This window comes from Choloepus didactylus, chromosome 4 (genome assembly GCF_015220235.1).
Source record: "Choloepus didactylus isolate mChoDid1 chromosome 4, mChoDid1.pri, whole genome shotgun sequence".
In the NCBI taxonomy this organism is placed as follows: Eukaryota; Metazoa; Chordata; class Mammalia; order Pilosa; family Megalonychidae; genus Choloepus; species Choloepus didactylus.
In genome coordinates, this window is record NC_051310.1 from 81009671 (window position 1) to 81033181 (window position 23511).

General features: G+C 44.1%; 2 protein-coding genes across 4 annotated transcripts in view; one reads left to right on the forward strand and one right to left on the reverse strand.

Moving 5' to 3' along the window:
• The window catches only part of IGF1R (insulin like growth factor 1 receptor), a 342034-nt gene extending 334190 nt beyond the window's left edge, over positions 1-7844 (forward strand). For 2 of the 3 annotated variants that reach the window (XM_037832933.1, XM_037832934.1), the window contains one exon: positions 225-606. In XM_037832933.1, coding sequence (XP_037688861.1) covers positions 225-606 — 382 coding nt within the window. Of the gene's footprint in view, positions 1-224 lie in introns of all 3 variants that reach the window. The other variant, XM_037832932.1, reaches the window with a different exon arrangement.
• On the reverse strand, positions 2131-23511 carry PGPEP1L (pyroglutamyl-peptidase I like). Its single transcript, XM_037835062.1, is given in 8 exon segments — positions 2131-2158; positions 2649-2821; positions 8836-8904; positions 12290-12403; positions 12405-12552; positions 21592-21818; positions 22816-22938; positions 23494-23511. Coding segments are annotated over 8 exon segments (900 nt in total).

The following is a 23511-nucleotide window of genomic DNA, read 5'->3' on the forward strand; positions in this document are numbered from 1 at the left end:
CCTGGGCTCTCTATGAAGTGAATGGGACAGAACGAATGTAAGACAGAAGCTGGAGGCTACTTGGGCCATCAGGATAGAGAGCCAGAGACTTAACAGAGAGGTGACAGAGCTAATTCCAGCGCTCTCGCTGTATGCATGTCAGGCAGGGAACCACAGCAGGTGGCCCGGGGAGCGGCTTTGCCATCTTCCAGTCTGGGCCCATCTTCTGTCTGTCTTCACCTCAGGTTTGAACTGATGCGCATGTGCTGGCAGTACAACCCCAAGATGAGGCCTTCCTTCCTGGAGATCATCAGTAGCATCAAAGACGAGATGGAGCTCGGCTTCCGGGAGGTCTCCTTCTACTACAGCGAGGAGAACAAGCCCCCTGAACCCGAGGAGCTGGACCTAGAACCGGAGAACATGGAGAGCGTCCCCCTGGACCCATCTGCCTCCTCGTCCTCCCTGCCGCTGCCCGACAGACACTCAGGACACAAGGCCGAGAACGGCCCAGGCCCTGGTGTGCTGGTTCTCCGAGCCAGCTTCGATGAGAGACAGCCTTACGCGCACATGAACGGGGGACGCAAGAACGAGCGGGCCTTGCCTCTGCCCCAGTCTTCGACCTGCTGATCCTCGGATCCCGCATCCCGTGCAAACAGTAACGTGTGTGCACATTCAGCGGCGGGGTGGGGGTGGGGGGGGGAGAGTTTTCACAATATATTCAAACGCCTCCTGTACCTCAGTGGATCTTCAGAACCGCCATTGCTGCCCCCGGGAGACGGCTTCTCGTCAGTAAACACATTTGGGATGTTCCTTTTTTCAATATGCAAGCAGCTTTTTATTTCCCTAACCAAACCCTTCAACTGACATGGGCCTTTAAGAACCTTAATGACAACACTTAACTAGCAACAGAACACATGAGAATCGATTCTCCTCACTCCTTTTCCCTCTCTCTATCTTCTCTCTCTAACACATTTCTCTTTCTCTGCTTCATAATGGAAAAACATTGGCCACCAGTCCAGCCGCAAAGCCCTTTTTATCAGATCCAGGAAACAGCTGTCCAGGGGGATCCACGTTACACCTAGAAGTACCTGCCTGACACTGTAGGTCTTTATAACAGCCAGTTGAGACTTGGATTTTTTAACCTTATCTTTGACCTTTCTAGGGACAGATGAAATTTTGAAAGGGCCATCACTCATCCAAGTTCGTTACCATTTTAATGCTGCCAAATTTTGCCAAAACCCTGAACCTTTGCCCTCATGATCCCTGCACTTATTTTCTTATTTCCAGAGGCATGGAGAGAGCATGGTGTTTAGTTACTCCATTTAAGAGAAATGTTGGTGATGCACGCCATCTGATCATTCACTGGTGTTCTTTTGAAGTCTCATGTTCACAAAGATCTAATTGCTTTTGACTAGATTATCATTTGGGGGAACTGGACAAAATGGGACTTTCTCTCAGTGACAATGGGGAGAAGCTGAACCAGCTTCCCTGCCCCACTTCCCCACTCCCACCCGCTGGCTCAAGAATTCTGGAGAAAGCGGGCCCTGTCGGGAGCCTGAGATGCAGGCGTTGAGCAAAGGCCAGCCACATGCCAGTCCCCTCTGCCCCAGCCCCCCTCCCGCCCCCGAGGACGCAAATGGGAAGGGACTCCCAGGGACTCAGCCCGACCGGTCATGCAGGTTTGCAAGGAAAGAGATTCAGGCACCACCACCACAATAAGAAGAAAAGCAGTACATGGATTCAAGCATTCTAAGCTTTGTTGACATTTTCTCTGTTACTAGGACTTCTTCATGGGTCTTACAGTTCTATGTTAGACCATGAAACATTTGCATACACATCGTCTTTAATGTCACTTTTATAACTTTTTTACGGTTCAGATATTCATCTATACGTCTGTACAGAAAAAAAAAAAAGCTGCTATTTTTTTGTTCTTTATCTTTGTGGATTTAATCTATGAAAACCTTCAGGTCTACCCTTCTTCCCTTTCTGCTCACTCCAAGAAACTTCTTATGCTTTGTACTAGAGTGTGTAACTTTCTTCCTCTTTTCCCAGTAACTGATACTTCTATAACATAATTTGCCATGAACTGTTTGATGCCTTTTTATAAATACATCCTCCCCTCCCCACCCCCATCACCCCATTAGTTGTCCTCTAACCCATGGGCTCTGTGGGCACGAGGCTGGAGAGGGAAGGAGGTGAAGGGAGACATGCCTGCCCCCCGGAGGGCCCCGGGCCTGGCTGGCCACTCTCCTTTCCTCCACCTGCTCTCACACAGCATTGAGTCTGTTACAGTGCACGACATGATACAAACTCAGGTCAGAAAAAAAGGTTAAATATTTCGCACATCCTCATTCAGTGTTTCTATTCACCATTGTTGAAGAGTCTCACCTTCTCTTTCCCTTGGCCTTTGTTTTGGTTGTGACACATATAAATATATATATATATTTTTAATTCTTGGGTACAACAGCAGTTTTCACTGCAGACACTAGGCATTTGGGTTGCTATTTTTTTAAAATGGATATTTAATCCTTCCATCCCATTAAAAAAAAAACAAAAAACACAAAAGACAAAAAAAAAAACACAAGCTGCTGAGTCCAAGGGTGCAGCAGAGCAGGGGCCAGCCTGCCCCTCTGTGGTCTCTCGCCACCAACCTCGCCAGACCGACCTACCTTTTAGAGTCAGAAAATCCCAAGGTACTCCCTTTGCGCTGGCAGGGAGCTGGACCCTGGGCTCCGAGCTGGCCCAGGACCGGCGTCCTCAGGGGGCTTAGTAAGCCCACCTCCAGGTCGGCCAGCCGAGGGCCAGGTCGGGCAGGACGGGCACCAGCGTGGCCAGGCGCCTTCTGGCTCCCAGAGGCCCAGCGCCCTAGTGCCACACTCGTCCTTGGCCAGGAATGCAAGTCCTCGGGGTCTGGGGGTTTGGTTTTGTTTAGATTTTAGCACTTCTCACCAGAGCGATGACAGCACAAGAGTTGCTTCTGGGATGGAAATGTTTAAATTATGAGTAAGGAGAAAGTGAAAATATGATGATTGCTAGTCGTGACTGGAGATTAAACACAAAAAAGAAAGTTTGTAGTGGTTTTCTGCTTGTCAGTAGTTTCAGTCCCACTATTTTCTCTAGCCTCTGCCCCATAGATTTCCCCCTTAAAAAAAAAAAGAAAAAGAAAAAAGTTCAGAAAGAAGGTATTATATGTAGTTTTCTTTTAATTTATTTTGTGATACCAGTTTCAATCACTGTAGAGACGCCCCATTATGAATTTAAATACTGAGAAAAGGGTTTGCGTGTGTATGTTTGTGTGTAAGACAGGACAGTTGTTTTGATTTTTTTCCAAACATTTATCTACCTCACTCTTATTTTTTATATGTGTATATATAAAAAAGAATACATCTCACATTTCTCAGCACCTGACAATACTCCGTTGATACTGGTAACCTCATCCACACCACAGGCCACACACACCAGGTGATGCAGGGGAGAGGCCAGTCTGCATTCCGGGGTCAAAGCAATGCTAACTCTTCTCTGCTCATTTCCTAATGGCTTGCCTTTTTCTGAGATGTCTTGTTTTGTGTTGCTTTCATTCCTTTTTTTTTCCCACCTTGGCTTTGGAGGTATTAGGGTTTCCCTCCTCCCCAGCCCAGCGGGCTGTAGACTCCCAGGGCTCCCTGCCCTCTGCTGTGAGGGGACCATGGTGGCATGCAGCAAGGAGGCCACGTGGCTGTCCCGGGCTGTCTTTGAAACAAGCTATGCAGACCGAATGATGAACAGACTTCATCATTGAAAGAGCAGTTGTTTCCCAGGTTTTGAGGACAGGAAGGGGTGCGGAGAGTGGCAAGCAGTCTCTGGGAGAATCCCCAACGCAGATGTGCAGTGTCTGGGGTTTCCTCCTCTCAGCTGCTATTTGTGCAGCCCTGAGCTGGGGCCTGCACCGCGGCTGCTGCGCTGGTTAAATTCTGCGGTGCAGCCACGTTCCCAGTTTGAGAGCTTGCCCGCCTGTCCGCCTTTCTGATCGAGACTGCAGAGGTTCCTAATGGAACAGCCTGTTGATACAGAATGTACTGGGGAGTTAAAGGCCCCTTCTCCCTCTCCAGACGGTTCTCTCAACTTCACCCTCACCTCCTCCTCCCCAGGGGAAAACAAAGACGTACCAAACCCTCTGGATGGAAAGGGCTGGTGGCCAGCGCTGAGCTGCCCTTCTCTCCGCGGTGCTGCGCCCTCCCGTCTGGTCGTCCTGCTGCTCACAGGGGTGGAAGGTGCGATCCTTGATTCCAGCAGCTGCTCTTACAGGCACTGGTGATTTTATCTGGGAAACGTGGTGGGTGCCTTTCCCAAAGCATGGATGGCGCCTTTAAAATTCCAGTCCTGCAGTTAAGCTCAGGAGCATTTTCTCTCCTGCAAGAACACTACCCTTCTTTCCCACGTCCCCTGGGATCATAAGATGATTGAGAAATATCGTTTGATCAGGGTTTTCTTCTTCCACACTGTAGGTGACCCCCTGGAATAGTGAGACCTCTCCTCTCTTTTGCACAAACCTCCCGGTTTCCACAACTGGATTTCTACAGATCATTCAGCTGGTTATAAGGGTTTTGTTTTATACTGTCCAAGTTGTTGGTTTCATTTTGTTTTTGTTCTCCGTAGGTGGTTTTTCTTTAAGTAGAAAGAAAACACTAAAGAGTGTAGTGCCCATCGTAACAAATGCTTCAGAAACAAATAAAAGAGAAAATTTTGCTTGTGTGATGGTGCAGTCATTTTACTGGACCAACCACCCATCTTGACTTTACCAAGGCATCATCTATTCACAGTTCTAGCTGAATTTTATGCTACTTTCCCCACCTCTTCTTGATTTTTCTCTTTTGTATGCTCCAAATAATTTTGTAAATCTGAGTTGTGGCATCTTCCACACAGCCTCTTTCTGACAGCAGATCACACTGCTTGAGATAACATGAACCACTGAGGCACATCATTGAATTGATGTGAGCACTAAAACGTTACCACACACAGCCCTTCCCTGAGGCAGCAGGAGCTCGTTTATCCTGGAGATACCATTGAACTTCAGCTGCCTGAACCCAGCCCAGCCCAGGTCTTTGTGTGATGTCAGGATGCTGACGTGGGACACACAGTTGAGATGAGCTTCCTCCTCGGAGGGTGCAAGACAGTGTTTGTGGCTAGCACTGGCTTCTCCTTCCAGCCTGTTTCTTATGACTCTGAAAAACATTTCAACGGTAGGAAAATGGCTTTAGTCAACTAGAAAAGCTGTTACTGTGGAACTACCAAATGGCAGAATGCTTGGTAAGAAGTGGTGCGTTTCAGTTGGAATAACAGATTTATAAGCCAAGTATGATGCCAAACTCTAGGCCAGTTTGTTCCACCAAAGCCTCTTCCTTGGCAGCCCACCTCTCTCTGCAGGTGGCTGTACCTGATGCAGGCCACTGCTATGGCAATGTGGCACTGAGCTCAGATCAGTGAGAAGGCTAGGATGCTCGGTCCAAGGTCCTCAGCTGTCACTGTTGGGTTTCCCCAGGGTGGCCAGACAGTGTTGATGACCCTTCCTTTCCAAAACAATGGCACCCTCCAGTTGACAGTAACACTCCATGGTATGCCTTGGCCCATTCCAGTAGTACCTGTAATGCATTTAAAGTTTTGGGTTTGTTCTTTAGTTAATGTTACTTTTGTGTTTGTCAGCGGTCTTCATTTCCTGGGCTAAGCAGTGTTGGGAGCTATGGACCAGAGATCCACTCCTTAAGAACCAGTGAAAAAAAGTCAAACTTTTGTACTCCACTCTGAAGTAGTTGGTGGTACAGATGAGAACTTCAAGAGAGGATGTTATTTTAGATTGAACCTCTGTTGCCAGAGATGCTGAAGATACAGACCATGGACAAGCCAGGTGATTGCTTTTTGGCCTCCAGCTTATAAGTCTAGGCAGTCATTTGGAGAAAAAGCAGATGGACCCTCCTTGATGGTGGCATGATCAGGCAGTAGGAAGCTGTTGGGACAGGGATCGTGGCATCACAGGAACAGAAGAATTGCAAGCAGAAGGGTACAGGGCTTGGAAGAGGTGTGGGCCCTATTTGGAACTGATGGTTTCTGAAGGTATCAGACCACATCAAGGCTCAACAGTCATCGTGGGCATTCGATTTCAACAAATAAACCTAACATTCTACTTTGGAAACTCTTATTGAGGAGTTAAGTCAAATTGTTCAAGAATGCGAGCTATATCACACTTGTTAGTCGTCAGTTCTGGGGCATGACTTTAGGGTTTTGTTTCGTTTCTGCAAAATATAATGATCACTCATTTGTATGTCCACGTTTGTGTGTCCGCATCGTTTTGGTAAACATTTTTAGTCACTCATTAGCATTTTCAATAGGGCTCTTAAGTCCAGTAGATTACGGGTAGTCAGTTGACGAAGATCTGGTTTACAAGAACTAATTAAATGTTTCATTGCATTTTTGTAAGAACATAGAATAATTTTATAAAATGTTTGTAGTTTATAATTGCCGAAAATAATTTAAAAACACTTTTTTTCTCTGTGTGCAAATGTGAGTTGTGATCCATTCTTTTTTTTTTTTTTAGGACACTGTTTACTAGCTAGCTTTACAATATGCCAAAAAAAAAAAATCTTTCCCTGACCCAAGCGGTGGTTCACCTCCTTCTCCCCATGCTTTGTGCCCTAGTTTATAACAAACGAAGGATGATGATTTAAGAAGTAGTTCTGTATCTTCAGTATCTTGGTCTTCCAGAACCATCTGGTTGGGAAAGGGATCATCTTTTACTGGTCATTTCCCTTTGGAGTGTAGCTACTTTAACAGACTGAAAAACCTCACTGGTCACGGAAACAGCAGAGGTGTTGTAGCCCAGCCCTGCACACAGCACTATTCGGCATCTGGCTTGGTTGGTTTGCTTGTTGTAATTGTTTGCTATGCCATAGAAATGGAAGGACTTGATTGCACAGCTGATGGTTTTCATGATGATCACAGCATACAGATTTATCACACAAAAGGTGGTAACTCTGGTGCACCCAGGCCATTTGCGTACTTGCCTCATATCACAATTAATGCTTTATTATAACGAGAAAGGGACCCTATTTATTTTTATTTAAGGCGGGACACCGAAGATACATTTTTCCAGTTTAAAAAAAAAAGTTCTTTTTAATAAAAGCTACCGAAAATTTTAAAAAAAGAAAAAAAGCTTGACTCCATTTCCTCTAGCTCTCGATGGATGATTTGCCATGTCTACACAACTCCACAAAATTCTCAATGTTGGAAACATCTGGATGCACTACATAGCAGAAAAGTCCAGAAACAATTTGGGTTTTTTTGGTTAGCTTTTCATTCTGTTGTTTGGTGTTGCATAGACACATCCACAGGTGGAATAAATGCCTGGTGAAAACACCTGTCTGCTTTCTAAGCCAGTGAGGTTGAGGTGAGAAGATTGCCAGAGTTTGTCTACCTCTGGGACAAAAATCAAACCAGAAGGCGCGATGGAATGGATGCATCACAAATAATGCATTTTCTGAGTTTCTTCTTTAAAAAAAGTTTTTTAAAAAAAAGTTAAAAAAAGAGGTAATAACATGGCCAATTTGTTACATAAAATGACTTTCTGTGTATAAATTATTCCTAAAAAAATCCTGTGTTTATATAAAAAAAATCAGTAGATGAAAAAAATTTCAAAATGTTTTTGTATATTCTGTTGTAAGAATTTATTCCTGTTATTGCGATATATTCTGGATTCTTTACATTATGAGGGAAAAAAAGAAACTTTGTCTATTTTGAATGGCTGAAGCTAAGGCAACTTTAGTTTCTCTTACTCTGCTTTTTTCTAGTAGTTAAAGTACTACATGGTTTAAGTTAAATAAAAGAATTCTGTATGCCTTTTGGGTCTCTGGTTTTGTCCCCCACCCCCACCCCCTTGTGGAAGAATCATCACACTTAGGAAGAAGCTGGGCTCTGTGTGGCATGTGTGTTCACACATGTCGCTTGGAAGTGTTCTGTGCGAAGGCTTTGCCTGATTTCTGACAGCCGAACCTTCTCAGCATGCAAATTGCTGGTGAAGACGGGAGAGCTATTCTGTTTCTCACTCCATTAAATCAGCTGGAAGAAAATTTGAATACATAAAATACTGAAATCTGTACTTCATTTTTGACTGATTTGTAGACTATTTTCCTGTACCTTCCACTGACAAAAGTCAGCCAGGCAGGTTTGATCCAGGTGGCTCTGAAGCAAAGGCCTTAAACTCTTAACATTTCCATTTCCCTTTTGGTACCTAAAAGCTGTTGCACCTCAGAGGGTGCAGTACGCAGACATACCCTCTGCACTCGGTGCAGAGCTGAATAAGCCAAATGCAGGATGTGGCTTCCTGGAGGTGTTTGAAGATGGTTGTTTTCTAGTCGGTGATGAAGCCATCTCTGCCTGCCCAATGGACCTTACAATCCAGGCATCATCTCTGCCAGGAGAAATGGTTATGCTAGGAAATGTATGCTCAAAGGAAGCAAGCTGTAAAAGTTCTAGAAACAGATCAAAGATGCACAGATACTAATCTGGAGGACAAGCTGATCATTTCACTGAACTAGAATCATGGGAAATTAGGCGCCGTTAACAATCAGGACATTGGAGGAAGGGTGAAACAGCAAAATGTAGGCAGTAGGAGTAAATCCAAGGCCTGGGCTCCTTGTTTAGACCTAAAAGCAAAAGGCCTTGAGACCCCTGGAACCCCAGGGTTTTTGCTCCCCACTGTCACCAGGTACCTGGCACTCAGGGTTCTTGACTAGAGAGATGATCACTGACTAAAGGAAAGTTCATTTCTTAAGGCCAGGATTTCTGGGCTGCTAGCAGGGTGAGCACCTGGAAGCCAGTGCAACTCACCGCTTTCCTGGACAGGTTGATGCCGCACTTCCAGGTTGCCACGTTGCATCCTTCACTTGCCCTGTTCACCTAGAAGGTGCAGCAATTCCTTCTGAACATGCAGGCTTCACAAGCATTAGACACCTCTCCCCACTTTGCAGTGCACTTCTTAAGATCACAGACCCAGCAGCGGTAGTTCCTTCTTTACCCTCACAGATCCAGTTACACATCTACACTCTGCAAGGTGTGCATTTTGTAGTGTTCTATCATCACTAAAGGACTTCCAAGTTTGTTCCCTTACCAAATGTTCAACAATCCTACAAAGGAAGGATTTTTACTGTTTTGTAGATGAGTAAACACAGACATGCCCAGCTATTAAATGACCACCTCAGGACTCCAGCCTTGCTTCCAGTACCAGGTCTTATGCTTGCCATTTTCACACTGTCTTGGAACTGCTAGGTATAAACTAATGTGACCAGGTACAACTGCACAGTGCCAGGGGGTGCCACCATTTACACAGGCCAAGATGTGAATGGGGCCTCCTGCGGTTCTGCCTAGAGGAGCCTCAGAGCCCACAGAGGGAGAAATGAATGGGGAAGTTCATCAAGGTGGAGCTCTGGGACTCTCAGTCCAATAATATCTTTTTTTTTTTTAATGTGTATGGCATGGTGCCAAGCAATCTGAACTAACACTGCAACTCGGTTCCGGAGGTCCCTGCTTTCCAATGTCCTTGGACAGGAGCTAGAAGGAGGAAGTTGTGTGTGTGTGTGGGGGGGGGGGCTGTTCAGTCAGAAGGAGGAGCAATTCCTACAAACAGCAGCTGATTGCCTACAAATACAGAAGGATCCCCACACCTATCAACTATATGGCATCATCTGCGCATATTGGCCAGCACCATCCCACCCCACCTGCTGGCTCTGATCTACAGTGCAACTTTGAGCTGTTTTACGTTGAATCACCTGGTTTCATTTGCAAAGGGGATCCTATAACATGTATTCCAAATGCACAAGTTGTGCTGGAGACCGAGCAAAGAAATTCAAACTCAAGCAGAGAAATTTCCATTGCAAATGTTTTTGTTACAATGAATGAACCTGTGCACTAAATGGTTATGCTTTTTAAAATGTAACTAAGTAAGAAAATGATGGTTGTGAGCTCACAGAAGTAACAAGAAATTTGCCAGAGTGTAACCATCTTCACCCCATCCTCCTCGAAACATTGTTTCCAAGTGGGATCCCAATGGGATTTTGCCCCCAGGAAATACTGTACAAATAAAAACTTGCTGTGAGGTGCTTGGCACAAGACCTAGAATAGTATCACAGAGGCAAAATGAAAGATGAAAAGGGGGACTCTGTTTCTAAAAAGTTAGGGAAAATACTGACCATGGAAGAGCAGCTCAGCTCAGCCTTTAACCATACACTTTTGCTTTAAAACCAAAAGCTAGACTAAGCCAACAGGGCAGATGAACTCACTGCCCTCCCCCCTACGTGGGACCTGACTCCCAGGAGTGTAAATCTCCCTGGCAACGCAGGATATGACTCCCGGGAATGCGCTTGGCCCTAGCATTGTGGCATTAAGAACATCTTGGCCAAAAAAGGGGATGCGAAATGAAACAAAGTTTCAGTGACTTAAGAGATTTCAAATGGAGTTGAGAGATCACTCTCGTGGGCACTCTCATGCACTATATAAATAACCATGTTTAGGTTTTAATGTATTGGAATAGCTAGATGTAAACACCTGAAACTATCAAACTCCAACACAGTAGCCTTGACGCTTGAAGACGATTTTATAACAATGTAGCTTACAAGGGGTAACAATATGATTGTGAAACCTTTGTGGATCATGCTCCATTTTTCTGGCGTATGGATGGATGAGTAGAAAAATAGGGACAAAAACTAAATGAAAAATAGGGTGGGAGGGAGGGGTGACTTGGGTGTTCTTTTTTACTTTTATTTTTTATTCTTATTCTTTCTAGTGTAAAAAATGTTCAAAAATAGATTGCGGTGATGAATGCACAACTATATGACAGCACTGTGAACAGCTGATTGTATACCATGGATGACTGTATGGTATCTGAACATACCTCAATAAAACTGAATTTTTAAAAAAAATGGAAAAAAAAATGGAAAAACTAAAAAACACGCTAGAGACCCGGTGACTCAAAAGCTGCCCATGGACATCCTCACCTGGACTGGTGTTGATGTTGTCACAAACATTGGGACTGGCGGTTTGATGTGCTGAGCCCTTGAGCATGGGACTTGCCCTTATGAAGTCATTACCACAAAGGAGAGTCTAAACTTGCATGTAATGGTACCTAAGAGTCTCCCCCTGAGTACCTCTTTGTTGCACAGATGTGGCCCTCTCTCCCTCTAACTGAGCCATCTCGACAGGTGAACTAACTGCCCTCCCCCCTACGAGGGACCCGACTCCCAGGGGTGTAAATCTCCTGGGCAATGCAGAATATGACTCCCGGGGATGAATGTGGACCCGGCATCGTGGGACTGAGTGTATCTTCTTGACCAAAAGGGGGATGCAAAATGAGACGAAATAGTTTCAGTGGCTGAGAGATTTCAAATGGAGTCGAGAGGTCACTCTGGTGGACATTCTTATGCACTATATAGATAAAGCCTCTTAGGTTTTAATGTATTGGAATAGCTAGAAGTAAATACCTGAAACTACCAAACTTCAACCCAACAGTCTGGACTCCTGAAGGCAATTATATAATAATGTAGATTACAAGGGGTGACAGTGTGATTGTGAAGACCTTGTGGATCACACCCCCTTTATCTAGTGTATGGATGAGTAGAAAAATGGGGATAAAAACTAAAAGACAAATGGGGTGGGATGGGGGGATGATTTGGGTGTTCTTTTTTCACTTTTATTTTTTATTCTTGTTCTGGTTCTTTCTGATGTAAGGAAAATGTTCAGAGATAGATTGTGGTGATGAACGCATAACTATGCTATCATATTGTGGACAGTGGATTGTATACCATGGATGACTGTATGGTGTGTGAATGTATTTCAATAAAACTGAATTTAATAAAAAAAAAAAAATTAAAAAAAAAAAAGCTGCCAATGGGACCTGGGCCCGGGGCCTGGAGGCCATGAATGGGCACTCCAAGGGGTGGCTACGCCTGTGTTTCCCCGGGCCAGTCAGGCGATGGATCCACCCGTCACACAGGCCTCTCCAGAACAGCTGTGTGGTCCAAGCAATCTGGGCAGGATCACAAAGGCCCACTGTGTCATCTTTTAGGAGAAAAAAAATTTCTAGGATTTCATTTTATTGTTGTGAAAATCAGAACGGAAGCTAGTTAATTCCTTGTGAAAGGACTGCCTTTTAGAGTGCTCTTCCTTCTTCTGACAATAAAATGATCCTTCGTGATTCTGCTGGGCTAATTTAGATTTTTTTCTCTCTGTGTAAACTGTTTTGAAGCAATTTTTTAAAAAGCCTCTCAGAGCATAGTTGAACTCAACACACCGGCATGAAACATTTAATTCCCCTGAAGGATCTGCGCCTTGGTTGCTTCCCCTTGGCTTGAGGCACAGGGCTTGAATTTTCTGCCAGCCAGCCTGGGAGCTCCGGCTTTCCCACTCTCCTCCAGCAGCTCCTGGATGAGGACTTGCAAGGCTTTTCCCAACAGGCTGGCTGGGAGCCAAGGTGATAACGGAGGGACGTGGATGAGCACTGCACACCCATTTCCATGGAGCAGAGACAGGTAGTAGGTATAATCGCAGACGTATCTGCAACCACATGAAATGCCACATTACTCCTCTGACTAGCCTCTACCATCAAACTAAACTGTAGGCAGATACGGCAGTGGGACATAAGCAAAGCGTCAGGAGAGAGGAAGGAATAGGAGGGGAGACGGGGTGTCATGTGACTAAATTTAGTTGTTCTGCTTCAGAAAGAACATGGTGCTGGGAATGAGCCAGGAAGAGAAAGGCTTGTGGTCTCATGACCAACAACTGGCCAAGTCAAGGAAAGGATTAGATTTTCAGCCAACGAGTCCAAAACACCTTTATCCCAGTGTATCCCTCTCTGGTTCATTGACTCATTGTTCATTCATTCATTCATTTGGGAGAGGAGAAATTGCCTATTGGGGGTCAGTATTTGGAGAGAGAGAAATTTATCTCTATCCCAGGCTAAATCAACAAAGCTAACCCACAGCGTGGGTTAAAGAAAAAAATACACAAAATACAAGTGGCTTTCAAAATATGCCTTCCCTTTAGGTTATAATGCATTGGAATAGCCAGAAGTAAATACCTGAAACTATCAAACTCCAACACAGTAGCCTTGGCTCTTGAAGATGATTATATAGCAATGTAGATTACAAGGGGTGACAGTGTGATTGTGAAAACCTTGTGGATCACACTCCCTTTATGCCGTGTATGGATGGATGAGTAGAAAAATGGGGACAAAAACTAAATGAAAAACAGGGTGGGAGGGGGGATGATTTAGGTGTTCTTTTTTACTTTTATTTTTTATTCTTATTCTTTCTGGTATAAGGAAAATGTTCAAAACTAGATTGGGGAGGCGGGGCAAGATGGCAGACTGGTGAGCTGTATGTTTTAGTTACTCCTCCAGGAAAGTAGATAGAAAGCCAGGAACTGCGTGGACTGGACACCACAGAGCAATCTGACTTTGGGCATACTTCATACAACACTCATGAACACGTCAAACTGCTGAGATCAGCGAAACCTGTAAGTTTTTGTGGCCAGGGGACCCACACCCCTCCCTGCCAGGCTCAGTCCCGTGGGAGGAGGGGCTGTCAGCTCCGGGAAGGAGAAGGGAGAACTGCAGTGGCAGCCCTTATGGGAAACTCATTCTACTGATCCAAATTCCAACCATAGATAGACTGAGACCAGACACCAGAGAATCTGAGAGCAGCCAGCCCAGCAGAAAGGAGACAGGCATAGAAAAAAAACAGCACGAAAACCTCCAAAATAAAAGCGGAGGATTTTTGGAGTTCTGGTGAACATAGAAAGGGGAAGGGCAGAACTCAGGCCCTGAGGCTCATATGCAAATCCCAAAGGAAAGCTGATCTCTCTGCCCTGTGGACCTTTCCTTAATGGCCCTAATTGCTTTGTCTCTTAGCATTTCAATAACCCATTAGATCTGTGAGGAGGGCCCTTTTTTTTTTTTTTTTTAATCCTTTTTTCTTTTTCTAAAACAATTACTCTAAGAAGCCCAATACAGAAAGCTTCAAAGACTTGCAATTTGGGCAGGTCAAGACAAGAGCAGAACTAAGAGAGCTCTGAGACAAAAGGCAAGAATCCAGTGGCTGAGAAAATTCACTAAACACCACAACTTCCCAAGAAAAGGGGGGTGTCCGCTCACAGCCATCATCCTGGGGGACAGGAAACACTCCTGCCCATCGCCAGCCCCATAGCCCAGAGCTGCCCCAGACAACCCAGTGTGACGGAAGTGCTTCAAATAACAGGCACACACCACAAAACTGGGCGTGGACATTAGCCTTCCCTGCAACCTCAGCTGATTGTCCCAGAGTTGGGAAGGTGGAGCAGTGTGAACTAACAAAGCCCCATTCAGCCATCATTTCAGCAGACTGGGAGCCTCCCTACACAGCCCAGCAGCCCAGAACTGCCCTTGGGGGACGGCACTCACCTGTGACATAGCACAGTCATCCCTCAACAGAGGACCAGAGGGTGCATGGCCTGGAAGAGGGACCCACTTGCAAGTCTCAGGAGCCATACGCCAATACCAAGGACTTGTGGGTCAGTGGCAGAGACAAACTGTGGCAGGACTGAACTGAAGGATTAGACTATTGCAGCAGTTTTAAAACTCCAGGATCACCAGGGAAATTTGATTGTTAGAGCCACCACCCCTCCCTGACTGCCCAGAAACACGCCCCATATACAGGGCGGGCAACACCAACTACACACGCAAGTTTGGTACACCAATTGGACCCCACAAGACTCACTCCCCCACTCACCACAAAGGCAAAGCAGGGGAGAACTGGCTTGTGGAGAACAGGTGGCTCGTGGACGCCACCTGCTGGTTAGTTAGAGGAGTGTACTCCACGAAGCTGTAGATCTGATAAATTAGAGGTAAGGACTTCAATTGGTCTACACATCCTAAAAGAACCCTATCAAGTTCAGCAAATGCCAAGAGGCCAAAAACAACAGAAAATTATAAAGCATATGAAAAAAACCAGACGATATGGATAACCCAAGCCCAAGCACCCAAATCAAAAGATCAGAAGAGACACAGCACCTACAGCAGCTACTCAAAGAACTAAAGACAAACAATGAGACCATAGTACGGGATACAAAGGATATCAAGAAGACCCTAGAAGAGCATAAAGAAGACATTGCAAGACTAAATAAAAAAATAGATGATCTTATGGAAATTAAAGACACTGTTGACCAAATTAAAAAGATTCTGGACACTCATAGTACAAGACTAGAGGAAGCTGAACAACGAGTCAGTGACCTGGAAGATGACAGAATGGAAAATGAAAGCATAAAAGAAAGAATGGGGAAAAAAATTGAAAAAATCGAAACGGACCTCAGGGATATGATAATATAAAACGTCCGAATATAAGACTCATTGGTGTTCCAGAAGGGGAAGAGAAGGGTAAAGGTCTAGGAAGAGTATTCAAAGAAATTGTTGGGGAAAACTTCCCAAATCTTCTAAACAACATAAATACACAAATCATAAATGCTCAGCAAACTCCAAATAGAATAAATCCAAATAAACCCACTCCGAGACATTTTCTGATCACACTGTCAAACACGGAAGAGAAGGAGCAAGTTCTGAAAGCAGCAAGAGAAAAGCAATTCACCACATACAAAGGAAAAAGCATAAGACTAAGTAGTGACTACTCAGCAGCCACCATGGAGGCAAGAAGGCAGTGGCACGATATATTTAAAATTCTGAGTGAGAAAAATTTCCAACCAAGAATACTTTATCCAGCAAAGCTCTCCTTCAAATTTGAGGGAGAGCTTAAATTTTTCACAGACAAACAAATGCTGAGAGAATTTGCTAACAAGAGACCTGCCCTACTGGAGATACTCAAGGTAGCCCTACAGACAGAGAAACAAAGAAAGGACAGAGAGACTTGGAGAAAGGTTCAGTACTAAAGAGATTCGGTATGGGTACAATAAAGGATATTAATAGAGAGAGGGGAAAAATATATATGACAAACATAAACCAAAGGATAAGATGGCTGATTCAAGAAATGCCTTCACGGTTATAACGTTGAATGTAAATGGATTAAACTCCCCAATTAAAAGATATAGATTCACAGAATGGATAAAAAAAAATGAACCATCAATATGTTAGATACAAGAGACTCATCTTAGACACAGGGACACAAAGAAATTGAAAGTGAAACGATGGAAAAAAATATTTCATGCAAGCTACAGCCAAAAGAAAGCAGGTGTAGCAATATTAATCTCAGATAAAATAGACTTTAAATGCAGGGATGTTTTGAGAGACAAAGAAGGCCACTACATACTAATAAAAGGGGCAATTCAACAAGAAGAAATAACAAGCATAAATGTCTATGCACCCAATCAAGATGCCACAAAATACTTGAGAGAAACACTGGCAAAACTAAAGGAAGCAATTGATGTTTCCACAATAATTATGGGAGACTTCAACACATCACTCTCTCCTATAGATAGATCAACCAGGCAGAAGACCAATAAGGAAATTGAAAACCTACACAATCTGATAAATGAATTAGAATTGATTGTTAGAGCCACCCCCCCTCCCTGACTGCCCAGAAACACGCCCCATATACAGGGCGTATAACGTTCTGTATATATGTACAGAACGTTACATCCCAAATCACCAGGATACACATACTTTTCTAGTGCTCACGGAACTTTCTCCAGAATAGATCATATGCTGGGACATAAAACAAGCGTCAATAAATTTAAAAGATTGAAATTATTCAAAGCACATTCTCTGACCACAATGGAATACAATTAGAAGTCAATAACCATCAGAGACTTAGAAAATTCACAAATACCTGGAGGTTAAACAACATACTCCTAAACAATCAGTAGGTTAAAGAAGAAATAGCAAGAGAAATTGCTAAATATAGAGAGACGAATGAAAATGAGAACACAACATACCAAAACCTATGGGATGCAGCAAAAGCGGTGCTGAGGGGGAAATTTATAGCACTAAACGCATATATTAAAAAGGAAGAAAGAGCCAAAATCAAAGAACTAATGGATCAACTGAAGAAGCTAGAAAATGAACAGCAAACCAATCCTAAACCAAGTACAAGAAAAGAAATAACAAGGATTAAAGCAGAAATAAATGACATAGAGAACAAAAAAACAATAGAGAGGATAAGTATCACCAAAAGTTGGTTCTTTGAGAAGATCAACAAGATTGACAAGCCCCTAACTAGACTCACAAAATCAGAAAGAGAGAAGACCCATATAAACAAAATAATGAATGAAAAAGGTGACATAACTGCAGATCCTGAAGAAATTAAAAAAATTATAAGAGGATACTATGAACAACTGTATGGCAACAAACTAGATAATGCAGAGGAAATGGACAATTTCCTGGAAACATGAACAACCTAGACTGACCAGAGAAGACACAGAAGACCTCAATCAACCCATCACAAGCAAAGAGATCCAATCAGTCATCAAAAATCTTCCCACAAATAAATGCCCAGGGCCAGATGGCTTCACAGGGGAATTCCACCAAACTTTCCAGAAAGAACTGACACCAATCATACGCAAACTGTTTCAAAACATTGAAGAAAATGGAACACTACCTAACTCATTTTATGAAGCTAACATCAATCTAATACCAAAACCAGGCAAAGATGCTACAAAAAAGGAAAACTACTGGCCAATCTCCCTAATGAATATAGATACAAAAATCCTCAACAAAATACTTGCAAATCAAATCTAAAGACACATTAAAAAAATCATACACCATGACCAAGTGGGGTTCATTCCAGGCATGCAAGGATGGTTCAACATAAGAAAATCAATCAATGTATTACAACACATTAAAAATTAGAAAGGGAAAAATCAAATGATCATCTCAATAGATGCTGAAAAAGCATTTGACAAAATCCAATCTCCCTTTTTGATAAAAACACTTCAAAAGGTAGGAATTGAAGGAAACTTCCTCAATATGATAAAGAGCATACATGAAAAACCCACAGCCAGCATAGTACTCAATGGTGAAAGACTGAAAGCCTTCCCCCTAAGATCAGGAGCAAGACAAGGATGCCCGCTATCACCACTGCTATTCAACATTGTGCTGGAAGTGCTAGCCAGGGCAATCCGGCAAGACAAAGAAATAAAAGGCATCCAAATTGGAAAAGAAGAAGTAAAACTGTCATTGTTTGCAGATGACATGATCTTATATCTGGAAAACCCTGAGAAATCGACGATACAGCTACTAGAGCTAATAAACAAATTTAGCAAAGTAGCGGGATACAAGGTTAATGCACATAAGTCAGTAATGTTTCTATATGCTAGAAATGAACAAACTGAAGAGACACTCAAGAAAAAGATACCATTTTCAATAGCAACTAAAAAAATCAAGTACCTAGGAATCAACTTAACCAAAGATGTAAAAGACCTATACAAAGAAAACTACATAACTCTACTAAAAGAAATAGAAGGGGACCTTAAAAGATGGAAAAATATTCCATGTTCATGGATAGGAAGGCTAAATGTCATTAAGATGTCAATTCTACCCAAACTCATCTACAGATTCAGTGCAATCCCAATCAAAATTCCAACAACCTACTTTGCAGACTTGGAAAAGCTAGTTATCCAATTTATTTGGAAAGGGAAGATGCCTCGAATTGCTAAAGACACTCTAAAAAAGAAAAACGAAGTGGGAGGACTTACACTCCCTGACTTTGAAGCTTCTTATAAAGCCACAGTTGCCAAAACAGCATGGTACTGGCACAAAGATAGACATATAGATCAATGGAATCGAATTGAGAATTCGGAGATAGACCCTCAGATCTATGGCCGACTGATCTTTGATAAGGCCCCCAAAGTCACTGAACTGAGTCATAATGGTCTTTTCAACAAATGGGGCTGGGAGAGTTGGATATCCATATCCAAAAGAATGAAAGAGGACCCCTACCTCACCCCCTACACAAAAATTAACTCAAAATGGACCAAAGATCTCAGTATAAAAGAAAGTACCATAAAACTTCTAGAAGATAATGTAGGAAAACATCTTCAAGACCTTGTATTAGGCGGCCACTTCCTAGACTTTACACCCAAAGCACAAGCAACAAAAGAGAAAATAGATAAATGGGAACTCCTCAAGCTTAGAAGTTTCTGCACCTCAAAGGAATTTCTCAAAAAGGTAAAGAGGCAGCCAACTCAATGGGAAAAAATTTTTGGAAACCATGTACCTGACAAAAGACTGATATCTTGCATATATAAAGAAATCCTACAACTCAATGACAATAGTACAGACAGCCCAATTATAAAATGGGCAAAAGATATGAAAAGACAGTTCTCTGAAGAGGAAATACAAATGGCCAAGAAACACATGAAAAAATGTTCAGCTTCACTAGCTATTAGAGAGATGCAAATTAAGACCACAATGAGATACCATCTAACACCGGTTAGAATGGCTGCCATTAAACAAACAGGAAACTACAAATGCTGGAGGGGATGTGGAGAAATTGGAACTCTTATTCATTGTTGGTGGGACTGTATAATGGTTCAGCCACTCTGGAAGTCAGTCTGGCAGTTCCTTAGAAAACTAGATATAGAGCTACCATTCGATCCAGCGATTGCACTCCTCGGTATATACCCGGAAGATCGGAAAGCAGTGACACGAACAGATATCTGCACGCCAATGTTCATAGCAGCATTATTCACAATTGCCAAGAGATGGAAACAACCCAAATGTCCTTCAACAGATGAGTGGATAAATAAAATGTGGTATATACACACGATGGAATACTACGCGGCAGTAAGAAGGAACGATCTCGTGAAACATATGACAATATGGATGAACCTTGAAGACATAATGCTGAGCGAAATAAGCCAGGCACAAAAAGAGAAATATTATATGCTACCACTAATGTGAACTTTGAAAAATGTAAAACAAATGGTTTATAATGTAGAATGTAGGGGAACTAGCAATAGAGAGCAATTAAAGAAGGGGGAACAATAATCCAAGAAGAACAGATAAGCTATTTAACGTTCTGGGGATGCCCAGGAATGACTATGGTCTGTTAATTTCTGATGGATATAGTAGGAACAAGTTCACAGAAATGTTGCTATATTAGGTAACTTTCTTGGGGTAAAGTAGGAACATGTTGGAAGTTAAGCAGTTATCTTAGGTTAGTTGTCTTTTTCTTACTCCCTTGTTATGGTCTCTTTGAAATGTTCTTTTATTGTATGTTTGCTTTCTTTTTAACTTTTTTTTTCATACAGTTGATTTAAAAAAGAAGGGAAATTTTAAAAAAAAAAGTAAAACAAGGAAAAAAAGATGTAGTGCCCCCTTGAGGAGCCTGTGGAGAATGCAGGGGTATTCGCCTACCCCACCTCGATGGTTGCTAACATGACCACAGATATAGGGGACTGGTGGTTTGATGGGTTGAGCCCTCTACCATAGGTTTTACCCTTAGGAAGACAGTTGCTGCAAAGGAGAGGCTAGGCCTCCCTATAACTGTGCCTAAGAGCCTTCTCCCGAATGCCTCTTTGTTGCTCAGATGTGGCCCTCTCTCTCTGGCTAAGCCAACTTGAAAGGTGAAATCACTGCCCTCACCCCTATGTGGGATCAGACACCCAGGGGAGTGAATCTCCCTGGCAACGTGGAATATGACTCCCGGGGAGGAATGTAGACCTGGCATCGTGGGACGGAGAACATTTTCTTGACCAAAAGGGGGATGTGAAAGGAAATGATATAAGCTTCAGTGGCAGAGAGATTCCAAAAGGAGCCGAGAGGTCACTCTGGTGGGCACTCTTACGCACAATTTAGACAACCCTTTTTAGGTTCTAAAGAATTGGGGTAGCTGGTGGTGGATACCTGAAACTATCAAACTACAACCCAGAACCCATGAATCTCGAAGACAGTTGTATAAAAATGTAGCTTATGAGGGGTGACAATGGGATTGGGAGAGCCATAAGGACCATACTCCACTTTGTCTAGTTTATGGATGGATGAGTAGAAAAATAGGGGAAGGAAACAAACAAACAAACAGACAAAGGCACCCAGTGTTCTTTTTTACTTCAATTGTTCTTTTTCACTTTAATTATTATTATTGTTATTTTTGTGTGTGTGCTAATGAAGGTGTCAGGGATTGATTTAGGTGATGAATGTACAACTATGTAATGGTACTGTGAACAATCGAATGTACAATTTGTTATGTATGACTGCCTGGTATGTGAATATATCTCAATAAAATGAAGAGTTAAAAAAATAGATTGGGGTGATAAATGCATAACTATATGATGGACTATGAATGGTTGATTGTACACCATGGATGATTGTATGGTATGTGACTACATCTCAATAAAACTGAATTTAATTAAAAAAAAAAGATTTAAAAAAAATGCCTTCTTAGGCTTCTCTGTTTCTGCACCCAAGGCCGGTGACAGAAGGGCTGGGAGACTGGGGGTGGGGGTGTGAGCTCCGTGCCCTCTGCAGGGCAGCATCAGCGGGCAGCGGCGTAGGGTGACCCGGTGTGCCCACGTGCCCAACTGGACGGCACAGGACGGCCCCTTAGATTAGAGGACTTAAGAGGTCATTCCTCCACCCCTACCTGCTCAGTGACCCGACACCACAGAGCCTACCTGCCCGCATCGCGCGAATAGGCCACCTCGACGGCGTTAACCGCAACGCGCCGACACACGGCCCTCAGGCTGACCCCGGACGTGATCACTTCCGGGCCACCCGGCACGCAGACACCGCCCTCCGGCCGGAAGCCCCGGATGTCAGCGCCCTGGTAGCCTCGGTTCTTGCCGCACTGCTCCAGGAAGATGGCCTTGACGGAGGAGTCCACGCCCACGTGCACGACGAGCTGTTAAAACACACGCGACGGCACGACAGATACCGGGATACCGAGGCCGGCCCTGGTCACCAAGGTCGCAGGAGGGCCCAGGCGTGGGAGGCCCAGCTCGAGGTGAGAGACGTCCCACCCGCCAGCTCCACCAGGAAAGCCCCCGCACCCCCAGCCGGTTGCCCCTAACGCGGCTGGAAGGGAAACCAGTTGGCCTCTCTTTAAGCTGGCTGGATACTCGCGCTCCATTTAAGTACGTTTATATTTCAAAGTATTCTCGCATGCAAGTATATTCGCTTTTTTGGGGGGGTGGGGGGGTGGGAGAGCGGTATCTGTGACTACCACCGGAGAAGCTTAGAAGCTTAGCATTTCGATGGAATCTGACATCGTCTTTAAATGAAACTTTAATAAAGCAGGTTAGTAACCGCCTAATGAAATCTTGTTAGAATTTATTTGAGCTGATTATTTGTCCTTTTTGAAACATAGCTGTTGCTTATTGTATCAGAACATTTGGGGCATTGTCTTAATGGCTTGGCGGTATATGTTTTATTGCCCTCATCATCTGGGCCTCGTGGTTTTCGCATGTTTGTATCAGTTTCTTTTTAAATGTGATAACTGTGTTCAGAAGATAAAATAGGGTGGGTGTACCAGCATGGGCCCCATCCCATCTGGCTCTCTGGGCCCAGGAAGTCCTTGCCTCCTGCCCCACCTCACAGCCAATCTGCCACCCATGGGCGTGGCCTGAACCCAAGACCAGGGGCCTGGTGGGTGGAAACTATCTTTGAGGCCCGGGCTGGGAATAATGCTTCCATTTCTTTTCCTCCTTGCTCCAGAATTTTCTCCCAAGACTTACTCTTTATTTCAACTTAAACTTTTTGGAAACAGACCAGGAGGGAGTCTTATAATCAGCTCTAACCTCAGTACATTATTGGTGGCATGTGGGGGTAGGGTGCACTTCTGCCATCTAACCCTAGAATCAGGGTCATGGGGGTTCACTGCCTCCCCAGCCGTCCTTTACTTGTGGTTGAAGATCTTCCCAGATCCTGGTGATCTTCTGCTTCACCTCCCTGTAATCCACGGGCAGCTGGAAAGTCTGCAGCTCCACCTGAGCGTCAATTCCCAGGCCCAGCTTGGAGAGCTCCTGGAGAAAGCAGGTGGACTCCTGTCAGTTGACGGGTACAGAGGACTTCCTGAAAACCCAACACTCTGGGTCTCCTTTCCACTCACAGGGGTCTTCTGCAGGCACAGACCCTGCCCTTGGGGAGCTCACACTGTGGCTAGGGGCTGGTGGGAGCCACCATTTCTTCCTGGTATGGAAAATGCCCCACGCAGCCACTCCTGATGAGGTGGGGGTAATCCCAGAGCCCTGTCTGCCCCAGCCTCCAGGTTGGGACTAGCTCCCTAAGGGGATTCATCTGAGTTCTAGCAGATAGATGGGGGTTAGCCAGATGAAGAAGCTGGGGAAAGGTGCCAGGCAGAGGGAACCTCAGGAGAAGGTCTCGGGGAGCACAAGAGCCTGAGGCAGGCCTTCAGGGAAGTAATTTGTTATGATGTGGGGCTCTCAGCAGAGCTGAAGGCTGCTTCCACCTGTCCTGCATGTGGCAGGATGGGACATTTAGCACCTCTGGGCTCTGATCTTAGCATTTACTGCCTGTAGCTCTCCCAGACATTATGACAAGTAACTCCGCACCCCCACCTGGTAGAACAGGAGCAT